The sequence below is a fragment of the Pleurodeles waltl genome, chromosome 5 (genome assembly GCF_031143425.1).
Source record: "Pleurodeles waltl isolate 20211129_DDA chromosome 5, aPleWal1.hap1.20221129, whole genome shotgun sequence".
Lineage (NCBI taxonomy): Eukaryota > Metazoa > Chordata > Amphibia > Caudata > Salamandridae > Pleurodeles > Pleurodeles waltl.
The window spans coordinates 1592906457-1592929538 of NC_090444.1; the positions used below are offsets into that span (position 1 = coordinate 1592906457).

At 42.5% G+C, this 23082-nt stretch overlaps 1 protein-coding gene across 3 annotated transcripts in view; it reads left to right on the forward strand.

Moving 5' to 3' along the window:
- TAF1B (TATA-box binding protein associated factor, RNA polymerase I subunit B) overlaps positions 1-23082 on the forward strand; it is a 638950-nt gene that overhangs the window by 491857 nt on the left and 124011 nt on the right. For all 3 annotated transcript variants that reach the window (XM_069235908.1, XM_069235910.1, XM_069235909.1), the window contains one exon: positions 502-572. In XM_069235908.1, the coding sequence (XP_069092009.1) occupies positions 502-572 (71 nt within the window). The remainder of the gene's footprint in view (positions 1-501; positions 573-23082) is intronic.

The following is a 23082-nucleotide window of genomic DNA, read 5'->3' on the forward strand; positions in this document are numbered from 1 at the left end:
TAGCTATCTATGTACTTTGTTGTGTGGTGTACAGTAAACCATGCAAAATATTTTAGAGCAGGGTCTACTTTCCATTCAAGAAAGGCAAATGACCAATGACTGTACAATAGTAGGAAAATTAGCAGTTCCCTAAAGGAAGGGTATTAAACTACAAACCAGTTAAATAATACTTGGCTAAAAAAAATTGCATTGGATCAGTAGATCAGCGCACAATTGCATTGTCCGTAAAGATCAAATTATAAAGATGTGCTAAGGTTTAAATGTCAGACGAAGCTTGCTGTTGCATCTTACCTTAAGCAAAGCTGTATTTAAGATACTGTTCTTATGTTGATGAATCTTCAGAAATGACAGTTGCTTATGGCGGTGCAGTCCAAGCACGATAGTGCAAGTCTTCTAGGTGCAGATTTTAGTGGATTAATGCTCACAATAATATAGGCTTCTATTTGATTTGTTTGGAGACTGGCTTTTCTGTTTGTTGATTGTATTGTTTTACCCCAACAGGTATTCTTGGAAAAGTGAAAAAACACTGTTCTCTTCACTCAAAACCAAATTCCATAAATACAAAAGGAAACGTAAGTGACTTCTATTTGGGATTTTAAGGCAACTACTCCATTTATTTTTAATTTATGTTTTAATAGTTGTGTTCCCATATGTTTTGTATTTTGTTTGTTAGGCACACTCAAATGGCGCTAGGGGTCATGATGCAGGTTCCAGAGCACATCTTTGCCCCAGCTTACCATGACCAGTAATTTGCTTCACCCTTCACTTTCATTTCCTCCAACCTGTTAGTGCTGGAATCGGTGTTGGAGTTCTGCTGCTGGAAGTGTTTGCGTGTGTTGTATTTGCATTTGTTGCATTTCTACCATATCTCTCTCAATGATCAGTGTTTGACCATTCTGCTGGGCTATAAACATATTCCAGAATCCTGTTTCTGTCGCCCTTGCCGAGTTAGCAGCACGTCGAGGTGAACTAAGCTGTCATTTAAACGATGGCTGAACTGTTTTTATGTTTTGAGCTAAGACTGATTTAAATGTCTTTATTGCCTGTGATGAATGAGGAAATAATGGCACGGTGCCAGGGCTTCATGAAGAATAACACTGACGCTACTACGGGCCCCTGTTTGTGGATAGAGCATTCCAGCTGGTAACGAGGAGGTGTGTTTTCTACAGGTGGCTGCACGTGCAAGCAGCAGCAAGTGTTCTTCCCGAAAGCGCTTTATTTGAGCATATATTGAACTAAGAGAATGGCTTTAAACGAGGGCGCGAAGGCAGCAGCTGTGTGTGCAGCGGTGTACACCAGGAAAGGAGCATTTGTGTGCATGTTCTTGTTCATCAAGACTGAACAGCAGAGCGTCCAACCACACGCAGTGCAGCTTGTAAACACGCTGAAAAAAATCAGTAACCCCGTAAGCATACAACTACTCATATAGACCGTTCAAAGCACAAGGAATGAGTTTTGGTAGAACCATAGAAGTGTGAAGTAGTAAGCAGCGTTACCTCTGTGGCATTCTTTGCCACAAGAAAAGTCACAGGAATGGCACGCAGAGCACTTTTTAATGTAAGGCAGATCTGGTGATACTACTTGTTCATTGTGCTGTTATGGTGTGACTTTGACCTAAGCCTCTTAATAACAGTCTAAGCACAGCCGCTCCACCATTTTGTGCAGTTGCCTGAGGTCACCTGTGACGTGGCTTCACTGGAGGTCAGCTATAAGCTAGAAACGTTATATGAGTAGGATTTGACACAAGGGCAACAGTCCTACTTCGTGATGACCATTCACATTTTTGCCCGAAACAGCAGATGAATGATGTTGAGAATGAAATAATAGAGAAAAGTAGGGATGTAAAGAAAAGGGAGTATGGCCTCATCAGAATCTTTTTCTCGACTGCGCACAAACACGTCTTTGCACAGCGATCGGATTCGCGAGTTTAGCAGTAATGACACGATTCCTGCAGTTTTCCCTAGCTGACCTTTACTGGGAAAAGTACAGTAAATACCAGTACAAGCAGATCTTGGTGCAACAAGCACCAGAACCTGCATGTCACTCCGCACTGGGATGGGGACATCTTGTGATCACAGTTGTTTATCGGCCCTGATAAATATTGATCCCCGGGAAATCTCGTTTTGTTAGGTCTGATAAATAACTCCTCCCCCACCAGGCCTCTCATAATGAGGGCAAACTTTGTTATGGTGTCTGTTTCTGTACAGCACAGCATTTGCCCAGGCTATGGACCTTTATTTTTTGTTGCCTGTGATTGTGGGTTCGACCAGATATATTGTGTGCATTTGGGTAGGGGCTGTTTTTTCTTTTGATCTCGGAGGGACTATGTTGTTGTCTATCACGTTTTATGCAGCCCATTAAATCCATTCCTTAAAGTTCCCTTTATTGTTATGAGCACATTCAAACAAGTGACCTACAAGAACCTTAATAGCCAAGCTCCGGTCCACCGGAATACAGGAGGTGCCTCTATCAAGATGGTGCCTGCAGTGTGCGATAATCAATACTCGGGAGCTATAGGTAGACGTTACAGCTATTTATTAGTAAAGCTGCAGAAGGATAAAGCCACCGCTGTCGTGCTCTCACAAGAGACCTTCCAGCTGACACCAATGGAATGGTCCTCACAGGAGACACAGCTGTAGAATGTCAAGATGTAGCATTCTACATAAATTCCACCATACATACATTGTTGTAGTACAACACGCTGGTACTAGGTACATTACAATTTTTAGAAATTTGCTGCAAGCTCCCAGCACAATGCAAACCTGCAAACAAGACCACCATTTCTTATGCTGAAACTGTTCTTTTTCTCACAGTGAACTTCTTAATGATCTTATATGTCTATAATTGGGTATTTTTGCAAATTCTTGATGGGCCTGCTTCACATAGGTTTTCAGGCTGCTCTGGTTAAAGATCACACTTGTATTTATAGCACATGGAGAGCATGAGATTGTACATAAGTTCATTGTCATTTTACTTTCCATAGATTCTTCTTTTTTTAACCAACCTCACAACCATTGTTAACGCACTGCTACAGTCGGGAGCAAAACTCCCTTTTGTGGACAGTAGAGTAAAGCTGGCTTTAGAGAGCCCAGCCCAGATAATTACCGTATCCTTCGAACACAACTATTAGTTGTGAATTCTACCTTTAAACTGTGCTTGTTACGACTAGGGACCTGAATTTACCTGTCCTAATCTTCGTGGGTGAATCACCTCCTTATGGTTAAATGAGATGCAGATCGTTCTATTTGATGATGTGGAATGTAAATTCGAAGGTGGGGCACTGGTGTCAGATTCATCATTTATGTACCATAACAAGTTGATCTGATATGTGCTTTGCATTTTCGATGGCCACTACCTAGCTTAGAACTCCTGTGCGTCTAGGGCCTCTGTTGTTTTCCCTGAATTGGGTGTTTCCATCTGGCATGCGTATAGGCGAGAGAGAGAGATCATTCTGCCTAATGAATAGAATGCTAGTTTGTGATGTGTTAAGTTGAATGGTGGTATAGGACAAGAAGATCAAGAAGTTTCCACAGATTGAGTTCCTTAATAGTTATTCGACACACAAGGTTTCCATTTGATCTTGTTATCTTAAATGAGGAGTGAAATCTTCATTGTTTATTTGAAGGATTTTTAAGTTAGTCGATATCATTACGTTCTTAATTTTCAAAAAAAATAATTACTGCAAAAGTGCTGGTGCAAACTGCCAAATGGACAAGAGTGCTGTGGACTGCCTTCCTCCACTCTATTGCCCTTTCAGATTCAAGACTGGCACAAGCATGATTCTGCTGCAGCCCAGCCAGTCCTTCCGAGGTGTTCATGAGGTGATGTGTGACTATAGGCATCACTACTATTTTTTCACTCAGTGGTCTTAACCAGCCATACTAGCCTTTCTGGCTTGGTGACCGACACTCAGCTCTAATGGCTTTTGGTTTGTGCTCTTGGTATAAGGAGGACTATTGCTCAGTACTGTAAGCCTTCAGGGGTAATGCTGACATTTGATTGGGTCTCCTTCAACTGTACTCTTTTAGAGGTGATACTAGCATGTGAGCGTAGTGCTGTTAAATTGCCTCATATTGTCTGGCTGCATAAGATAGTGTGCGCAACCACTAGTCTTTCGCCCTCCGGGACTCGTATGTTTACTTTATCCCATTGGAATGGTGGTCCCAGCATGATGTGCTATGTGCAAAAAAGCTAGTACTGGCAGTGGGTAGGCACTTGCTATGGAGCTATTTCGAAGATTGACTGCTCCTTGGTTACGTCATCCTTTCCGAGGCAATTTAGTGGGAAGCAGTGACACATGCAATGACTTATAAATTATCTGTTAGTGTCACTAACATTACACAGAAATAGTAAGTTTTATGATTTAAGAAGACAAACAGAAGAGTTCAAAGCAGGTCACTGATAGCTTGCTCTAGGGTTGCAGAAATTCTCTCAGCCTAAAGGAACAGTGTTACTTGTAAAGAAATTTACTTGCCACTGGGATCAAGCAAATAGGTCAAATAAGTTGACTTGCAATTAACTTACACACGTTTACGAGAGCATTTTCGAGGCCCAAGATGTGAGAGAGTTTTGGAAGTCTGGGAGCTAGATTTGGGAGAGGACTGGCTGAACTATGGGGCTGTCTTGTCTTACGTTGGTGGTGGGGCAGGAGTGCGCCTTTTAACGTTCTCCTTGCTAATGAATTACGCATTGGATGTTCTGTCTTACTCTACCCATTTATGTGGAATTTGGCAGAATATTTGACGTCGCTAAATAAACTCTAGCTTTGCCATGGCAATGTGCACCAGCCAGTGTGTGAAAGAACATTAGCCTGTTTCTTCGTTTATCTCTCCTGCAGAAGCCTTGCCATAGCCATACAAATAAAAAAAAATTGGCTCAAAGATATGAGCATTTTCCCAGCAAGCTTGTACCATGTATGGTGTCTTGACCATCTGTAGGAAGGTGGCTCAGTAAATACTATTTCAAAGTAAGAAATAGTGTGCACAGAGTCCAAGGGTTCCCCTTAGAGGTAAGATAGTGGCACAATTAGATAATTCTAATGCTCTATTTTGTGGTAGTGTGGTCAAGCAGTAGGCTTATCAGAGGGTAGTGTTAAGCATTTGTTGTAAATACACAGGCAATAAATGAGGAACACACACTCAGAATTACTCCAGGCCAATAGGTTTTTATATAGAAAAATATATTTTCTTAGTTTATTTTAAGAACCACAGGTTCAAGATTTGAAGTAAACACATAACATGCAAGGTACTTCACACAGGTAAGTTAGGAACTTTGAATAAATGCAATATCATATACAGTCTTTGTTAAAATGGCAATAAGCTATTTTAAAAGTGGACGCAGTGCAAAAATCTACAGTTCTTCTGGGAGGTAAGTAAAGGTTAGATTGTGAGGTATGTAAGACACTTACAAGTCTCAGTTCCTGGGCATAGGCAACCCACCGTTGGGGGTTCAAGGCAACCCCAAAGTTACCACACCAGCAGCTCAGGGCCGGTCAGTTGCAGAGGTCAAAGAGGTGCTCAAAACACATAGGTGCCTATGGAGAACAGGGGTGCTCAGGTTCCAGTCTGCTAGCAGGTAAGTACCCGCGTCCTGTGGGGGGGGGGAGACCAGTTTTTTTTTCTAGAGCACTGGGGGGGGACACAAGTAGGCTAAAAAAACATACCCTCAGCGGCGCAGGGGCGGCCGGGTGCAGTGTGCAAAGCAGGTGTCGGGTTTTGAATTGGATTCAATGGAGGGACCCGGGGGTCACTCTAGCGGTGCAGGCAGGCACAGGGGGGGCTTCTCGGGACAGCCAATACCTGGGCTAGGCAGAGGGTCGCCTGGAGGTCACTCCTGCGCTGAGATTCGGTTCCTTCAGGTCCTGGGGGCTGCGGGTGCAGTGCTGGTTCCAGGCGTCGGGTCCCTTGTTACAGGCAGTCACGGTCAGGGGGAGCCTCTGGATTCTCTCTGCAGGCGTCGCTGTGGGGGCTCAGGGGGTCATCTCGGGCTACTCACGGGGTCACAGTTGTCGGGGAGTCCTCCCTGTGGTGTTTGTTCTCTGGATTTCGAGCCAGGGGCGTCTGGTGCAGAGTGGGAAGTCTCACGCTTCCAGCTGGAAGCGTGAAGTCTTTAAAAGTTGCTTCTTTGTTGCAAAGAAGTTGCTGTTGTTTGAGCAGAGCCGCTGCTCACGGGAGTTTATTGGTCCTTTAGTCCAGGGCAGTCCTCTAAGGCTTCAGAGGTCACTGGTCCCTGTCAGATGGGTCGCTGGTTGCAGGTTTTGGAATCAGGAGACAGGCCAGTAGGGCTGAGGCCAAAGCAGTTGTCGTCTTCCGTTTTCTCTGCAGGCTTGTAGGTCAGCAGTCCTTCTTGTTTCTCCAGGTTGCAGGAATCTGATTTCCTGGGTTCTGGGGTGCCCCTAAATACTAGATTTAGGGGTATGTTTTGGTCTGGGAGGGCAGTAGCCAATGGCTACTGTCCTGGAGGGTGGCTACAACCTCTTTGTACCTCCTACCTGTGGGGAGGGAGGCCCATTTCTAATCCTATTGGGGGAATCCTCCAAAACTAAGATGAAGGATTTCTAAAGGCAGGGGTCACCTCAGCTCAGGACCCCTTAGGGGCTGTCCTGACTGGTGGGTAACTCCTCCTTGTTTTTCTCATTATCTCCTCCAGCCTTGCCGCCAAAAGTGGGGGCAGTGGCCAGAGGGGCGGGCATCTCCACTAGCTAGGATTCCCTTGGGTGCTGTAACAAAAGGGGTGAGCCTTTGAGGCTCACCGCCAGGTGTTACAGTTTCTGCAGGGGGAGGTGAGAAGCACCTCCACCCAGTACAGGCTTTTGTTCCTGGCCACAGAGTGACAAAGGCACTCTCCCCATGTGGCCAGCAACTTGTCTGGTTTGTGGCAGGCTGGCAGGAACTCGTCAGCCTACACTAGAAGTCGGATTGGTATTCAGGGGACATCTCTAAGATGAACTCTGGGTGCATGTTACAATAAATTGCACACCGGCACCAGTGTGCATTTATTGTGCTGAGAAGTTTGATACCAAACTTCCCAGATTTCTGTGTACCCATTATGGAACTATGGAGTTCGTGTTTGACAAACTCCCATACCATATACTCTTATGGCTACCCTGCACTTACAACGTCTAAGGTTTTGCTTAAACACTGTAGTGGCATAGTGCTCATGCACATATGCCCTCACCTGTGGTATAGTGCACCCTGCCTTAGGGCTGGCTTTAAGGCCTGCTAGAGGGGTGACTTACCTATGCCACAGGCAGTGTGAGGTTGGCATGGCACTCTGAGGGGAGTGCCATGTCGACTTAGTCTTTTTCTCCCCACCAGCACACACAAGCTGTGAGGCAGTGTGCATGTGCTGAGTGAGGGATCCCCAAGGTGGCATAAGACATGCTGCAGCCCTTAGAGACCTTCCCTGGCATCAGGGCCCTTGGTTCCAGGGGTACCAGTTACAAGGGACTTATCTAAGTTCCAGGGCTGTGCCAATTGCGGAGACAAAGGTACAGTTTTGGGAAAGAACACTAGTGCTGGTGCCTGGTTAGCAGGGTCCCAGCACACTTTCAATCAAAACTTAGCATCAGCAAAGGCAAAAAGTTAGGGGGTAACCATGCCAAGGAGGCATTTCTTTACACCATCTTAATGTTGGAGCTCTTGTTTGATGTGGCCAAAGTTGTCTTGACTGAGCTTCAGGGCTCACTAGCTCTCGTGTGTGGGGCTGATGGACTAACTGTTCTCCCCCTTGACTAAAACCGTGCATTTGAACTTTGCGTGTCCCACCGTTCTATGCCATAGTGAGCTTTAGAAAATGTAAGCATCTGGCTTAATATCAGTATAGACCAAGCTATGAAGTTGCATATCTTTGTGTCTTTGGCCTTTTCTTTATTGTGTGACGTGAGTGTAGTGTAACAGTTTGGGGTAGTTCGTCTGGATATGGATTATGGAATATGGCTTCCTTAAATATAGTTTTACAGTGTAACATTGCTGATTGCTTTTTCGTTCTTCCAGAGGAATGGATTACTATGGCAACCCTCTCTGTCTGTGATTGTCTGATAATGGGGAGATCATATCGCATAGGCTCCCATTATTCTAATGAGACTACTGGATTTTGAGCAGCAAGATCGTCCACGGTGTGGGAGACTGAGTCTGACCCACTGTGGGTGACACTTGTCTCTGTAAATCCAGGTTTTATTCCGGCTAACTAGCAGTGCCTCGTCTCTCCCGAAAGGTAGAGATGATTGGGCAGCGGAGCGCATGACATATCATACTCTCAGGGAAGTCGTGGTCACTCAGGTCGCATCCGGTTCTCTCATTCACAATTTGGTCTCATATATAAATGACAATGAAAGCAGTATAAGTTTTAAAGACTGGTTTAATAAAACGACTGCATTTTAGATAGCAAAGCGTGAGCTGTAATAACCAGAATGACACAACATGACAATATTAAAATGGTGACGATGAGAGTGAAGCATAAGAATAATGCTATCATATTGCCACTAGAATAGATGGACCCTCATACCTGAGCAAAGGCCTGTAGTCTGCGTTAGCATCTGCAGCGATGCAGTCAGCATACAGTTGTAGTTCCCTGGCTGGAATCTCCCTCTTAACGTGTAATGGGACTAGGAAGTGTTTTTATAATAACACAGCTAATGTTCTAAGAAAATGTCCCTACATAAGGATGTGTATTTTATACGAATATTGGAGACTAAACTTCTACCACGTTCACCGGCAATGTACCAAACTGAAGCCTTGACTGAAGCACAAAGTGATCAAGAATGTCTTGTTTGAAAACACAGTGCTGAGCTAAGCAAAACAATTAGATAGAAGAAATTAAATCAAGACCGTAAAACTGGTTATTTTAAAAATAACAATGCGAAGCCGAATAAAATATATCTAGGTCAAAGTGCACAGCAGCCTATTGTATTAAACTAACGTGCATGGAGCTATAGCTAAAAGGGCTACACAACAATGCCAGGTAAGGCACCAAAAATATCTTACTTCTCAGTGAAGAGTAAGCACAAAAACTGATGCCCCAACGATGGACGTGTTAAAAAAACACTCTCGGCTAAATGATGACAACATTACCATAAAGAAGTAACAACCAAGAGCACAGTATGAAAAAGAGAAAACCACAAAACCCCCAAGGACTCAGAAACAAAGATCTAGGGAATAATGTAAAATGAACGTTGAAAGCAATGAAGAACTGGTCCTCAAACGTTGTGGCACAAGTAGGATCATTTCAATGCCCCTTAAATAATGCCAATGCTGCTTGATCCCAAAATGACCTGGAAACAGCTTTCATCCTTTTTTTACTATCAGTTACTACTTCTTGTAAAAATTGGTTCATGCACTATGCACCTCTAGCCACTAGATATCTCTCTAGAGGAAACTGGACCTTCCTTGTCAGTTTCCACTTCCCAAAAACTCTATGCCTGAGGAAATATGGACAACTTTTTCTTGTGTGCTCCAAAACATGATCACAAGATGGACTGCTGACTGTGTAGAGCAGAAGCAGAGCCAGGGGCACCATTCGACACACATCCATGCGCAATTGAGGTACAGCAGTTACAAGGACTGGTACATGAGGCATGATGCATAACAAGCATTAGCAGCTATGTTTTGGCATGTCAGCTTTCCTGCTGATCGGTATAGTGGTGGATGGTATAGAGAGGGGAAAAAAAATGAATGTTTTATATTTTTAACTCTGATAGAATAATTTGCTGTCCAATATGGCAAAGAAAAGGTGCAGCTAAATTACTCTAAACTTGGTATAAAACTATAAGTTTACTCAGATATGAGCCTTTCCTTGCTTTGATGTAGTTGTAAATCCATTCAGGTTTTTTTCCGGGAGTTGGGTGGGCTGTGGACATTTAACTCAAATTGGCCAGGTTCTGTGTCCAAACATATCCACACATACATGAAGGCGGTGCACAGTGAGGGTTGGCCATGCACAGGGCCAGTCACAAAGCCAGGCCCTGTGGGCAGCCACAGACCAAAGACATGCAGTATATTATCAAATAAGACAAATTCACTGAGAGAACTGTATGTCTTAAAAACATTTGAAATCCACTAAAAAGTACAGTTAAACTAGAACCAAAAACCTGAAAACCCTCAAAACTTCCCAGTTACGATTATCTGCACAAAACATAACTCATACACAGATGTATTGTTCATGACCTCATCTGTGATGTGAGATGACATTACATTTGAGATTAATGATCTTGATGGCGAGATGCATGGGACAATGAATACAAGAAAATGTATTTCTTTGGGTGTGCTCTGTTATTTAATGATGTTGTGCCATGTGTGTATATATTGTGAGCTCATAAACATTACATTTGATGTCCGAGTTATGATTTTGCAGGACAGGTGAGCGAGTCATAGTTTGAAGAGCAGTTGCCGGCCTTGACGATGACAGAGATCTGATGGGCATTCACCTGTTCATTCCAATGAAGCAGTGTTAATTGTCACTGAAGAAAGTTGTGCATGTTCCTGGTGCTGGAAACTGAGGACTTTGCCTCTTTAGAGGTTGGATGGGTTCAGAGGAATCAGGGTTGAAATCTTCCCTAACAGGGCAATTATCATTCATTATGTGGAAACTCGTAGACCACAAAAGATCCATAGGAAGATCTTTAAAAAGGCAATCTATGAAAAGGAACATGGGCTTGATTTACCAAACATTTTACATGCATAAGCCAAACTTACACATGTAAATTCATGCTCCTGATTCACAGACAAGGATCTGTGGAATTTAATGACAGCAGATGTCAGTTATGGTCGAAGAATTTGTGCCATCTATGAGGAAATTCCAGATTTAAAAGCAGGATACTCTTATGGGAATGGTTTTTGCCAATGTTAATCACCCACAAATTTGTTGTTTTAGACCACAACAGATCCATAGGAAGATCTTTAAAAAGCCAATCTATGAAAAGGAAAATTGGCCTGATTTACCAAACACTTTAAATACATAAGCCAAACTTACACATGTAAATTCATGCTTCTGATTCACAGACAAGGATCTGTGGAATTTTATAACAGCAGATGTCAGTTATGGTCGAAGAATTTGTGCCATCTATGAGGAAATTCCAGATTTGAAAGCAGGATGCTCTTATGGGAATGGTTTTTGCCAATGTTAATCACCCAAAATGTGTTGTTTTAGGAGTAGAATAGCGTACCTATATTTATCTTCATATCTTAAAGTATACCTACATGAGTAGGGCGTACACAATGCAGTTAGTGTGGGAAAAGGCATTCACTAGGATTTTCACTAGGATTATGATGGTGGGAAAGACGTTTTATGGAACATAATTTTCTATTAAAGGAAAAAAGAATATAGCATATACAGTTTACATTTCTTTAATGTTTCCAGTTAGAAAATGAAGGGGATGTGACATACCTTTTTGCTCTTTTTTCCTTTTCATGAAAAATCATTCTTTATGAAGTCTTAACTTGGAATTTTGGCGACCTTTTAAACTATTAGTGGACTACTCACACCTCTAGATCAGAGACAGGGCGACCCAATATTCCATGTGCAACTCTAGTAAATCTGCTAAGGGAACGGGTCTCCACATGAAAACGATTATACTATTGTGGAGCAGCTCTGTTCAAGAAAAGCAGCAGAACGCTTGCAATAAACTTTTATTGTGTCAGTGATTCAGCCCCAGAAGTCCAAACTGGATAGGAAAATCTTCACAACAAGAAGAACTAGTCACTTAGGGAAGCCATCATTCATGATAGCTCAAGTAGATGCCAAAGGATAAATAAGTTTAAAGAGCGAACGAATCCTAATGAAAACAATTCTGAGAAGCTTGGAGTTTGCCGCTGAGCGCTTATTGAAGCACATTCACTCTGCCTTGACTTGTTTTCTTGACCTGAAGATGAACTAGAGGTTGGCAAGCTGCGGAAAGCCCGTGCCAGGCTCGAGCAGAAGCTTGGCTCCGGCTCAGCTCGCGGCATCCTTTCAATCTCTAGCCCATGACGAGCCGAGCTTTCATGTGGTTTCTGCCTGCCACATTCACTCTACCCTCATACACAAAGAGGTAAAAGGCAAAGTATTAACGTTTGAGGTTAAAAGGAGAGACAAATAGATACCCATTTAGTGGTTGATTTGTACAAAGTGAAACCTAAAACCCTGAATGAATTGCTGCTTCCCCACTTAACCAAATTGTATGGTCTTAGTAAGTGCTTTAAATGGAAAAATAGAAGTGCAGGTACTCTTTATCAGAGTACCTGCTTGTTTCTGAGAAGTGCCGGTACTCTCCAATTAAAAGTATTAAGTTTTTCTTGAGATAAGCCGGTACTCTCCCTATCAAAATAAAAAAGTGCCGGTACTCAGTACCGGAGAGTACCGGCCCATTTAAAGCACTGGTCTTAGTCATCTTCAAATATGTAAGATCGGAAGACCGGCTGTACAAAAATCTATTCTGTTGGTTTAATAGACCATAATGTTACTTTGTATACTAGAATCCTGACCACATGTAGGGTTAACATGGCAGCTGCCCCTGCCTCTTAGATCAGTAATGATACTGTCACTGGGGGAGGAAGGAGCAGGAGCGGTTCTAAGTTCATGTTTAAAATCTATCACTTTTAATAAGTATTTCTCAGTGTAGTGCCATGTAATGTGACACATTCATGTTAAATCTTCCACATGTTAAAGAAAGGCACTTTTTGGAAATTTGAAGAGACTTTATCGTATTTTACATAATGTTTGGTGAATGATTTACTTGGCAAACATTTTCAGGGCTTGGTTCATGCAAGGGCTCTAAGAGCCGAGCCAGGCTATTAGCTCGGCTCTGGCTCGGCCCGTCCTGTTAATTCCTTGGTTCGTCCACCTCCAAGATGAACTCACACAATTGTGACAGTTGGAGTTACATTACTATAATAATAACCCCCAGTATCAGGGTTGTAGTTTGTGCACAGTGCACTCTGCAACTACGGATTGCACACACTGATGTGGAGGACTGACAGAGAGCAAGATCCTTATGGTTTTGAAAATCTATCCTCAGTCGAACATGGGCTCGGTATTTTTGCTGTCCTCTGCCGTGTTCCCCTCAGCAATGTTGACATGTGGGGCATTGGTGGGTATGGAAAAGGATTGCAGCAGTGAAGAATCAGGGAGTGCAGGGAGGGCCAGCCTGAAATTATGCTGAAACCTCCTTAGTATGGCACACATATGCAAAATACGATCACAAGATCTACACTGAGTGTATTCCAGGATTCACGGTTTGAAAAAAATCAGTTTGGAAATGCACTAAATATAGACTAAAATTGTTTAACTATTGTATGAAGGACGTTGTGTAATTTCTGCCCATAGAAAATAAATTTTGATGCCCTTTATAAGAGCTTATTCCCAGCCGAGCATGTGTATCTGCTAAAAGAGATCAGATAATGAAAGCTCATATTTTGTGCCCTGTCTTTCTCAAGTCAGTGGCGGGGATTCATTGTGAATATTTACTGTTTAAGAAGTAAGCTGATTCCTTTAATGAACCAGTATTAGCCTGTAGTACTGTATTGTATTGTTTTGTGGATTTTATATACACACACTAACGCTGCGTCATTAATGGAAATATTTGTTTTAAATAAAGTATTGAAAGCTCTATTTGAATGCTTTATTATAGGCTACTCTTTACTTATTTTTTATGGTGCAGCCTTTGCAGATACTTACAGGCACACAGCAACAAGGTCCGAATATTAAATATTTTTTGTGGGTACACTGTATTGCCTTCAAGTACCAGAGTGCCGGTGGTTAAAGTATCATTTTTAAACAGGAAGGAGATACGATTTTTTCCTTTGTCAAGTATTAAGAGCTTAGCCACATCATCCTTTTAGTAAACAAATTATTAACTTTTAATGTGCCTTCTAGCCTGTTTTTAATCCGCGCTTTGATTTGATTTTAAATAGCACTTGAATGCTCAGAGGCGTCTGGTCGTGCAACTGCCATTGATGAGAAACATAAAATGATGCTACCCTGCTGATTAAAAAGCCAGGTCTTAAGAGATTCCGTGAAGGCCAGAAGGTCTGAGCAGTTTTTTTTAAATATATGAGGAGAGAGTTCCATAGCTTTGCTGTCCTCAGCAGAAATCTTCCCCCGCCCCCCTCCCCCATGATGCTCGTTTGGTCCTTGGGAGCACTAAACCCTTGGCTTCTGAGAAAATCTAGGTTTTCTGGATGGGGCATATCAAATGAATCTGTCCTGGAGATAGCCAGGACCGATGTTATGCAGTGCCATAAAAGCAATAGAGAGGGCCTTAAATTCTGTCCTCTTTACCACTGGAAGCCAGTGTAGCTTAATCAGGTCTCGAGACAGAGATTGATATTTTGTGGCCCCAACAAGAGTCGAGACGATGCACTCTGTAGCATCTAAAGTTGATGAAGGATTTCTTTCTGGATGCTCTTAAATAGTCCATTGTTGGATAGGGCAAGAGTACTAATCTCCATTTTCTGATAGTCTTAGGGTATGAAGGGGGAAAGATTCCTGATTATTCTTAAAGTGAAGAATACTGACGACACAAAGGCATTAACCTGATCTTCATAGTTAAGTTTATTGTCGAAGACAATCCCCAGATTCTTCACTTTCCGGACTGGCGACGGAAGTGCCCCCATTTCCACTCTATGCCACTGTACTTATTCTAAATCACTGCACTTTATGCCACTGCACTCTGCAGCGCTCTACTCTATGACATTAAACTCTAGGCCACTGCACTCTATGCCACTGCACTCTACTCTGCACCACTGAACTCTACACCACTGTATGCTACGCCACTGCACTCTGCCACTCTACTCTGCAACACTCTGCACCACTGCACTGTACTATGCACCACTCTGATCTACACCAGTGCATTCAAAGACACTGCATTGTATGCTGCTGAATTCTATGCCACCATAATCTGCAACACTGTACAACAGTGAACTCCACACCAGTCCACTGTACTTATGCCACTCTGCGCCTCTGTACTCTGTGCCACTGTACTCTGCGCCTCTGCACTGTGCACCACTGTACACTACACCACTGCATTCTACGCCAGAGCACTCTACAGCACTTCACTCTGACACTGCACTGTATGACACTCTACTATGCACACTGCACTCTGCACCAGTGACCTGTGTGCCACTCTGCTCTGCACTATGGCATTCTATACCAATGCATTCTACACCAGTGCACTCTTCACCACTTTACTCTGCATCACCCTACCCTACGACACTGCACTCTGCAGCACTCCGCTCTGCACCACTTCACTCTGTCTATGGCACTACACTCTACACCACAACACTCTGCGCTACGCTACTCTGCAACACACTGCAACACTCTATTCTGCACCACTCTATGCTACTGCACTCTGTTCACTCTACTCTGTACCACTGAATTCTACTATGCAACATTCTAATCTACGCTACTGCATACAACAATGCTACATTGTATGCCAAGGAATTCTGTGCCGTTGCACTCTACTCCACTGCACTCTCTCACTTTACTATGCAACAACCTACACAAATTTACAACCAACAAATCCTTGCTACGCCACTCCACTGTATGCCATACCAAACAACTCCACTCAGTGGCACTCTAATACATGACAATCTATGCCACTTCACTCTGACATTCTACTCTGCTCTTTGCCATTTCGCTCTACAACACTCCACAGCACACTCCTTTATGCCACTAACTGTTAGCAATGCTGAATGGCAGCCACTGTGGTGTACAACATGGTTAAAATACATTGGTGAAGCCAATAACTCTTGCATAGGAGAGACCTGTTGGCTTTGCCAGTGCTTGTTAATGCATATAAAAGGCCGGTAGGGTAGGCCCTAAACAACCCATTTGGGAGTGAGGGGAGACAGTCCATTTAATAAGTTGGGCATCTACTTTTAAGTTTTATATGTCCAGGTAGTGAAAACCTCATATTTGTTGTTACTACTGCAAGGCTTACCTCTCCTGTAGAACAACATTGGGTTAACTTATTACACTTAATAAGTGATATCTTTCTATTGAGAATAGACCGGAATATCTAGTTTGGTGTCTAACGAATTGTAATTTAAAGTCCTCTTTAATGGTAAAGTCAATTTTAAGTTAACATTTTGAAAATTCCACTTTTACATTGTGCTGTGAGCTGTGCGTCTGATTTCTCCCCCCCCCCCCCCAAGTGGTACCACCCCGGACCTTTGGAAGTAGGCCTCGAAGTGCTCTGCCAGCCCATCTGTGGTCCCAGCAGGACTGACGCAGTGTTATGCATCACCTCACAAGACTCTGCATCAGGACTGCAGTGCAGCGCATCCCCAAAGCAGGACTCCGCATCTCAGCCCAGCGCCTCCTCAGACCCAGCTGGTGCACGGCACATCTTTGATACTTCACATCGCAAGTCCCTTATGAACATTACCTCCGATGACCCAGGACCTCACATTGCAGCTCCTTGAAACTGCCAGTGCATTGCACATCCTCAGCACGAGAGCATGCAACGCTCCACAACCAGGGTTGAAGGTTGTTTGGGCCTAACTTGGTCCCTGTATCTGGCTCGTGCTCCATCGCAGTCAGTCTGAACTTGTGAATTTGTCCCGGTCTAGCACAACCAGATGACCGCAGTTGGTGCTTTGTACTGTTTGGAGCTATTTTCACTTACATCTTTAAAATTGCATATCTCCTGTTCTTCTCATTGGAGATTCGCTGTTTTTTTTCTAAATTATTTATTAACTTTTACTCTATTTTCTAAATTGGTGTGGGATTTTTCTTCTGTTGTTTCACTCTATTACTGTTTAATGTGTAGTCACTTTACACCTTGTCTCCGAGTTAAGCCTGACTGCTGTGTTCCAAGCTACCAGAGGGCTGGAACAGTTTAATTTGGGGTTTGTTTGTGGCATCACCTTGACAATGATTGGTGTTTCTGCTTGAGCAGGGATTTTCTCCCTCCTCCGCTAACCAGTAATCCAACTTACAAGCATTGACCAGGAGGATGAAGCCCAAGTAGCATTCTGAATTGTTGCCTTATAAGTGTGAGCTGCCAGGGCACCATAGGGGCCTTGCAGCTCACCTGTCTAGCTTTTAGCACCTTGAGGATGTTATGAACCTGCAAAGATCAGACCAGAGATGCACAAGTGGTGCTCTACCTGACTCACAATTCCTGACTTCATGGGAGCTGGTATCTGCTTTCAAGTCTTGGAGAGACATGGATTTACTCTTAACAAGGAATGTGGGCAGTCTTTTGTTGTCTGAGGTTGCACACCCTGATTCCAGAACAGGACTTTTTTTTTTAGCCCTTATACTTATGGGGTTTGACGTTTTCGAGCCACAGTAGGACTATAACCTCAAATCCCAGCTGTGTGATTGCAGTATGCAAGCTTATGGGTTTGATTTGGCACTTAGCCTTATAGGATCCTCTGTCAACCGAAATAATATTTTCAAACCAGCACACAGCATACTTTGTGTTCTTTCAAAACTGCTCCTGTTGAGAACAGTTAGGTCAATAACTGGCCTCTTCCCCAGTGACACCACATTGGACACCATCCCACAGAGCAACAGTAGGTTAACTGTATTTGTAGCCTTTGGGCCAGTTAACCCTTGGTACTCTAATCACATTACCTTTTAATTGAGTGAGAGTATCTTTTTCATGTTGCTTTTGTAAGCCTGAACCACAAAGGTTGAAACTCAGCGGGTTATCCTGCCATGCCCTCACAAGGCATTTAGAAACAAGGGCAAAGGACTTCTGCATATTAACAATTTTTATACATCAAAACATTCTGTCTAGTACCTCTGCTGCATCTCGTGATCATTGACAATGTTCTGCTTCTCCTGAGTGGACTCCATAGACCTTACAGGGTTAGTTTTAATACATAGCTGCACCTTCCATAGGTTTGGACCTCTGCTGCTGGTTTGTAAAACACAGAGTTACTGTTTGGTGGGTTATGGTTGCACTTCCTTTGCCCAAGGGTGGGCCCACAGAACAGGCTCCAACAGCCTTGAACTTAGACGCGCTCCATCGGACTTAACGGGTGCTCCTCGAAACCTAAACAAGGTCTCGACCAGAGGCTTATCAGGGCCTCATCATTTCACCCTTCGACCACTGGATCATTAAACACCTACTTTTATCTTTTTTTACTGCGCAAGACCAACTTACCTTAACATCGTTTTTTTCCGTTACTCGTTTCCTTGGCCGGACGGCCCAGCCTTGATGAAGTCACCTGAGTGACGAAACATGTGTTGGCTGTATCTCGAAGATGACATAAACCTATGGCAAACTGTGCCTACGAATAAAGACACTGTGCTACACCAACTTGGGATCATCACATTTTTCTCCGCTTCCTAAATCTTACTACCAGGGACACTTTTCCTCAATACGAATCTGGACTTTACATTTATGTGTGCCGTGGTCATTTTGCATTTGATGTCATTGTGTACCTTGCTACACAATTTTTTGTGCCTACTAGGGTAGTAGGGCACCTGACCACTTGGCACCGGTTTCTCACTTCGTTGACTGTGTTCTATTATACTAGTTGTTACCTTACGGAGGTGCGGCATCTTTCACCCTTACTACCCTTATGTTCTTTTGCTTCTGGCCTAGCCTTGAACCTAGCACCTGGACTGTGCCATCTGTGACCCCCCAAGTGGTGCCACCCTACTATATAGTTGTTTTTTTAATGTTGTGTTGTCACTAATTTGGGCTTTGGTTCCAATCAGCAGAGAACTGTATCTCACTTACATCATACTACTGATTGTTTTGTATATTTTTCCGCTTTCCAGGAAATGCTAACTTTGGAGTACATGCATAACTATTTTACACCTGAAAAGTACACTCAAAGTCACGCTGTTTGTTGATTTCAAGCCTTTTTCTCCCATAAATATACATTCTACACAGAAAATAAAGTTGCTTGCTATTTTGGTCCAACTTTGGCAAAACCAATTGGGCAAGCTCTAATGTGACAAACAACATTTGTGCATGCAACACATGTAAACCTCATTTGTAAATGATTGAGTTTACATATTTAGGCACATTAAAGCCACCACTATTGGCTTTGTTATTACTTGCTAGAAAGTTGCACCTTCCTTGGGGTTGCAGCTTTGCTGCTATGAGCAGATCTATAGACTGTCTGCTGGTTTTGTAAAGCTGTCTTTTCCATGCATTTGCACCTCCAGGGCATTTTCATGGACCCGCAGACTCTTATTGTTTGGTGGTTTTAGGAAACATTTTCTGTAGGGTTGCTTTGGATACATCCATAAATTCTTGTTGTTATTTAGAAAGCTGTATCCTCCATAGGGGTACACCTGTCACTCTTGAATTACTCCTTAGCTTGTATATTTTGAAAAGTTCACCCTTCAAAAGGTTACACTTCCACTGTTCCTGGGGATACATAGACTCTAAAATTCTAGGCATCTGGAATGTGTAAGCATGGTTAATTTTAAATCTGCATCTTCCATAGTGATCTCATTACATTGGGCATGCCTCCTTGAGTCTGTAACCACTTTCCCTTGTCTTCTAGGTGGATCAGTAGACTTCACCAAAACCCGCAATATCCAGCTACTGATAAAAACATCACCAGTTTTAACAGTGCTCCTGCATGTGTTCTATCTTACCTAGGAGGCTATTGCCCAACTACTCTGTAATCACTCCAAAGGCATCTCTGCCCCTCCTTTTACTTTCCTCGCATTTTATCTTCCGTACTTCATCTCTGTGCCACTTAACTATTGCTTTCCGCACTCTAGTGCACGCCATAAGTGGTCCCACTCCACTGTAGCCTTGGTCCCTAGCTCACCATTCCTTCTCCATCTCTTCTATCTGTTCTGCTACAAATTCCTTTCATCATCCTCTCTTCCCACTCACCTCCTCTGGCTTCATCTCCTCTTTCCATCACTCATATCCTCCTCACACTTAGGTGCATCCCTTCCCATCTGTCATGAATTGTGTCCACCCCTATCCCTCATACAACTTTGCTCTACAACATCAATCAATCAAGGATTTTTAAAGCACATCAAATCACCTTTGAGGGTGTGAAGGTGCCGGAGTTGCTATCTGCCTAGCGGTTTAAGTAAGATCGTGTTAAAGATATTATTGAGGTTTGTTGAGGTGGTGTAGTTAGGGTAGAACAGTGTATTGCTTTGTTGGGGCACTGTAGTTGTGTGTTAGCTTGTGTTCTGCAGGGAACCACAGCTAACAGAAAATAGCCAATTATGTTAACGGACTGAAAAATATAGGTAGAGGTAAAAACAAATGGCAGTTTAATGAAAATAAAAAAGACTATGGGCCTTATCATGAATTTGGCAGTCCATCCGATGGACTGCCAACGCAACAGTGGAAGGCGGCCACCAAGCCGGCGGCCTCCCCACTGCCGTATTAATATGTTTCCACTGTGCTGGCTGGCAGAAACAGTGCGGCAGCATTGGCCTTGAGGAGCAGAGGCCAATGTTGTTGCACACCACATGGGGGTCCCTTCACTGCCCATGACAGGTTTGTGGGCAGTGCAGGGGCTCCCCTGTAGCCCCAAGTCTACCTTGGCAGAAAGGAAAGTCGTGATCAGCACAGCTGTGCCGAACCTGGCACCATTGGGATCTGTGATCCCGGCGGTGGCGGCAGTGTGCTGGCGGTCCCATCATCAGTATTGTAATGTGATGGTGGGACCGCCGTACTCATAATGAGGCCCTATGTTGTAAGAGAAATCAATGGATACTTTAAAAAGAATGTATATAAGTACAAAATGTATTTTTGAAAATTTGTAAAAAGCTTTTTGTAAAATGTATATTAAATAACTATCAAATTAACTATTTACAAGTACTACTGAATATGTATATATTATTATAAAATGCTTATTAATTATGATCTTTTTAATAAAAATGTACATATTAAAAATGTGAAATGTGTGAAAGAACATGTAGCACTGTCAACTATATGTTATGTATATGATATGTTGATTTGTGGAACGTATCACCAGGGAGGGAACCCTACAGCTGAGCAGGTGTGTGTCTAGTCACACTTAGGGCCTTGTGGAACTGCTCAAAAGCAGGTCTTTAGCGTCCTATGTATGGAAGCAAGGCATTCCATTCTTCAGAAATAATGGAGTAGAAGCCTCAACTGCCAGATCTGGTTTTCCATATGCTTGGAATTTGTTCAGTTAGGAGTCTGGACGAGTGGAGGTGTCTGGAAGATTTGTGAAAGCAGATGTGATTTTTGAGGTATACTGGGCCACTGTTGTGTAGTGTGTGGGTGAGAAGTGTGGGTAAGAATTCTGAATGGTGCTAGTTTGTGAATGAGGAATCAGTAGAGCTCATTCATGTGTGGTGTGATGCAGCGTGGGAGGTTGAGAGTGACTTTGTCAGCCGAGTTCTGAATGGTCTGCATCCTTCGGGGGACTAGCATAGAGTGTGATCCCATAGTCCATCTTCCTTTGCCCAGGGCATGTGTGACGTGGATCCCGGTACTGATTAGGATCCATTTAAGAAGTTTCCTCCGCATCCTCAGAGTATGGAAGCATGAGGCTGTGACAGCATTGACTGGGGCAGTATTGTTGTATTTGCTGTTGATGATGACCCAGAGGATCCTGGTGTGGGTTGTGAGGGTGGGTGTCAGTTCCAGCTCTGTTGACCACCAGGTGGACTCCCACAGTGGTGTGCTCTTCCCGAAGATCACACGTTTGGTCTTGTCGGTGTTCAGCCTTGTGTCACATGAAAAATTACATCACGTTTGTCAGCTTCAAAAAATAAATATGTAAAATGTTTTACACAACACAAGTATGTGAAACAATGTATTTCCTATTTAATGTAAATACAACAACATTTAAAAAAAAGGCTTACATGAGTGTGTAGTGAATAATTTAAACATTTATAAATAAATTATATTTTAAACTATAGAAGGGTATTGTTATTATATTTGTATATTAGCATTTATAAGTGCTAGGTGTGTGAGACAGTCCTCAGCTTAATAACTCAGTCCTTTCCTAGAACCTCCTAATCTCTCCTGAAAAGCCAGGTTTTAACAGTCCTGCGAAATTCCAGATATGATTTAATTCTTCTATTGTTCAGCGGCAACATGTTCCATAGACTGGCTGCTGCTATTGAGAAAGCTCCTCACCCCACCTGGCCTTTCTAATCTGGGAGTATTTACTTTCTTGTTTCCTACTGATCTCAGGGCTCTACTAGGAGCATGCCAAGAAAATGTGGTCCTCCTGTAACCTGTGCCAGGCTTATGCAAAGCCTTAGGTACAAGGCATACTACTTTAAAATTGATCCGCTTCTTAATCCGGAGCCAGTGTAAGGATCTCAGGCCCTCTCTCACTGAGAGTCTCTTTGGAAGCTCAAGGTTCAAACAGATCAAAACAAGGAAACACTAATACCGACCAACCAACACAACAAAACCTATAATAACACAATAAAACCTATTTATTCTATACCTCTCTACAATACTTTATATGTTACATTTTAGCTATTAAATTGTTCATTAAAATGCTAAAATATAGTGCACCCATTACAAAAACAAAATTTTTCTTGTGAGGCGTTGGATGTAATATGTAGTAATCTCACTCTAAACTAAATTACACTAGAGAAAATGTTTGATATTAAAGGGGTGACATCTACTATCCCCACTCCAATATAAAGCACTTTGGAAAATGTGTTGGACACCGAAGAGGTAAAATTTACTATTCCCACTCCAATTACATTTATTTTGGTGAAGTTGTTGTACTTAAAAGGGTCAGATTTACTCTTCCCACTTCACTCTAGGCCATTTTGGGAAAGTTGTTAAGCATTAAAAGAATATGATTTACTATTCCCACTCCGAACTATATACTACATATATAATTGTAAAACAATAACAATATTGCATAAAATATTCACACTAAAAACAATATAACATGTTCCTGAATGTTATACTTAACAACCAATAAAGTGTTAACAATATTTTAAAAACTAAGTATAAATGTCAAACTAAATAGTTAAAAAAATATATAATTAAATCAAAATGGATATAAATGTTTTAATTAACTAATTTGTTGACATTTAAAAAATAACTTTAATATTTTTAAACATAATAAAGATTTGTTTTGAACATACATTTTGTATTAATATATTTAAAAATATAAATAAACATAATTTAAGTACATTGTAAATATAAACTTTACAGTT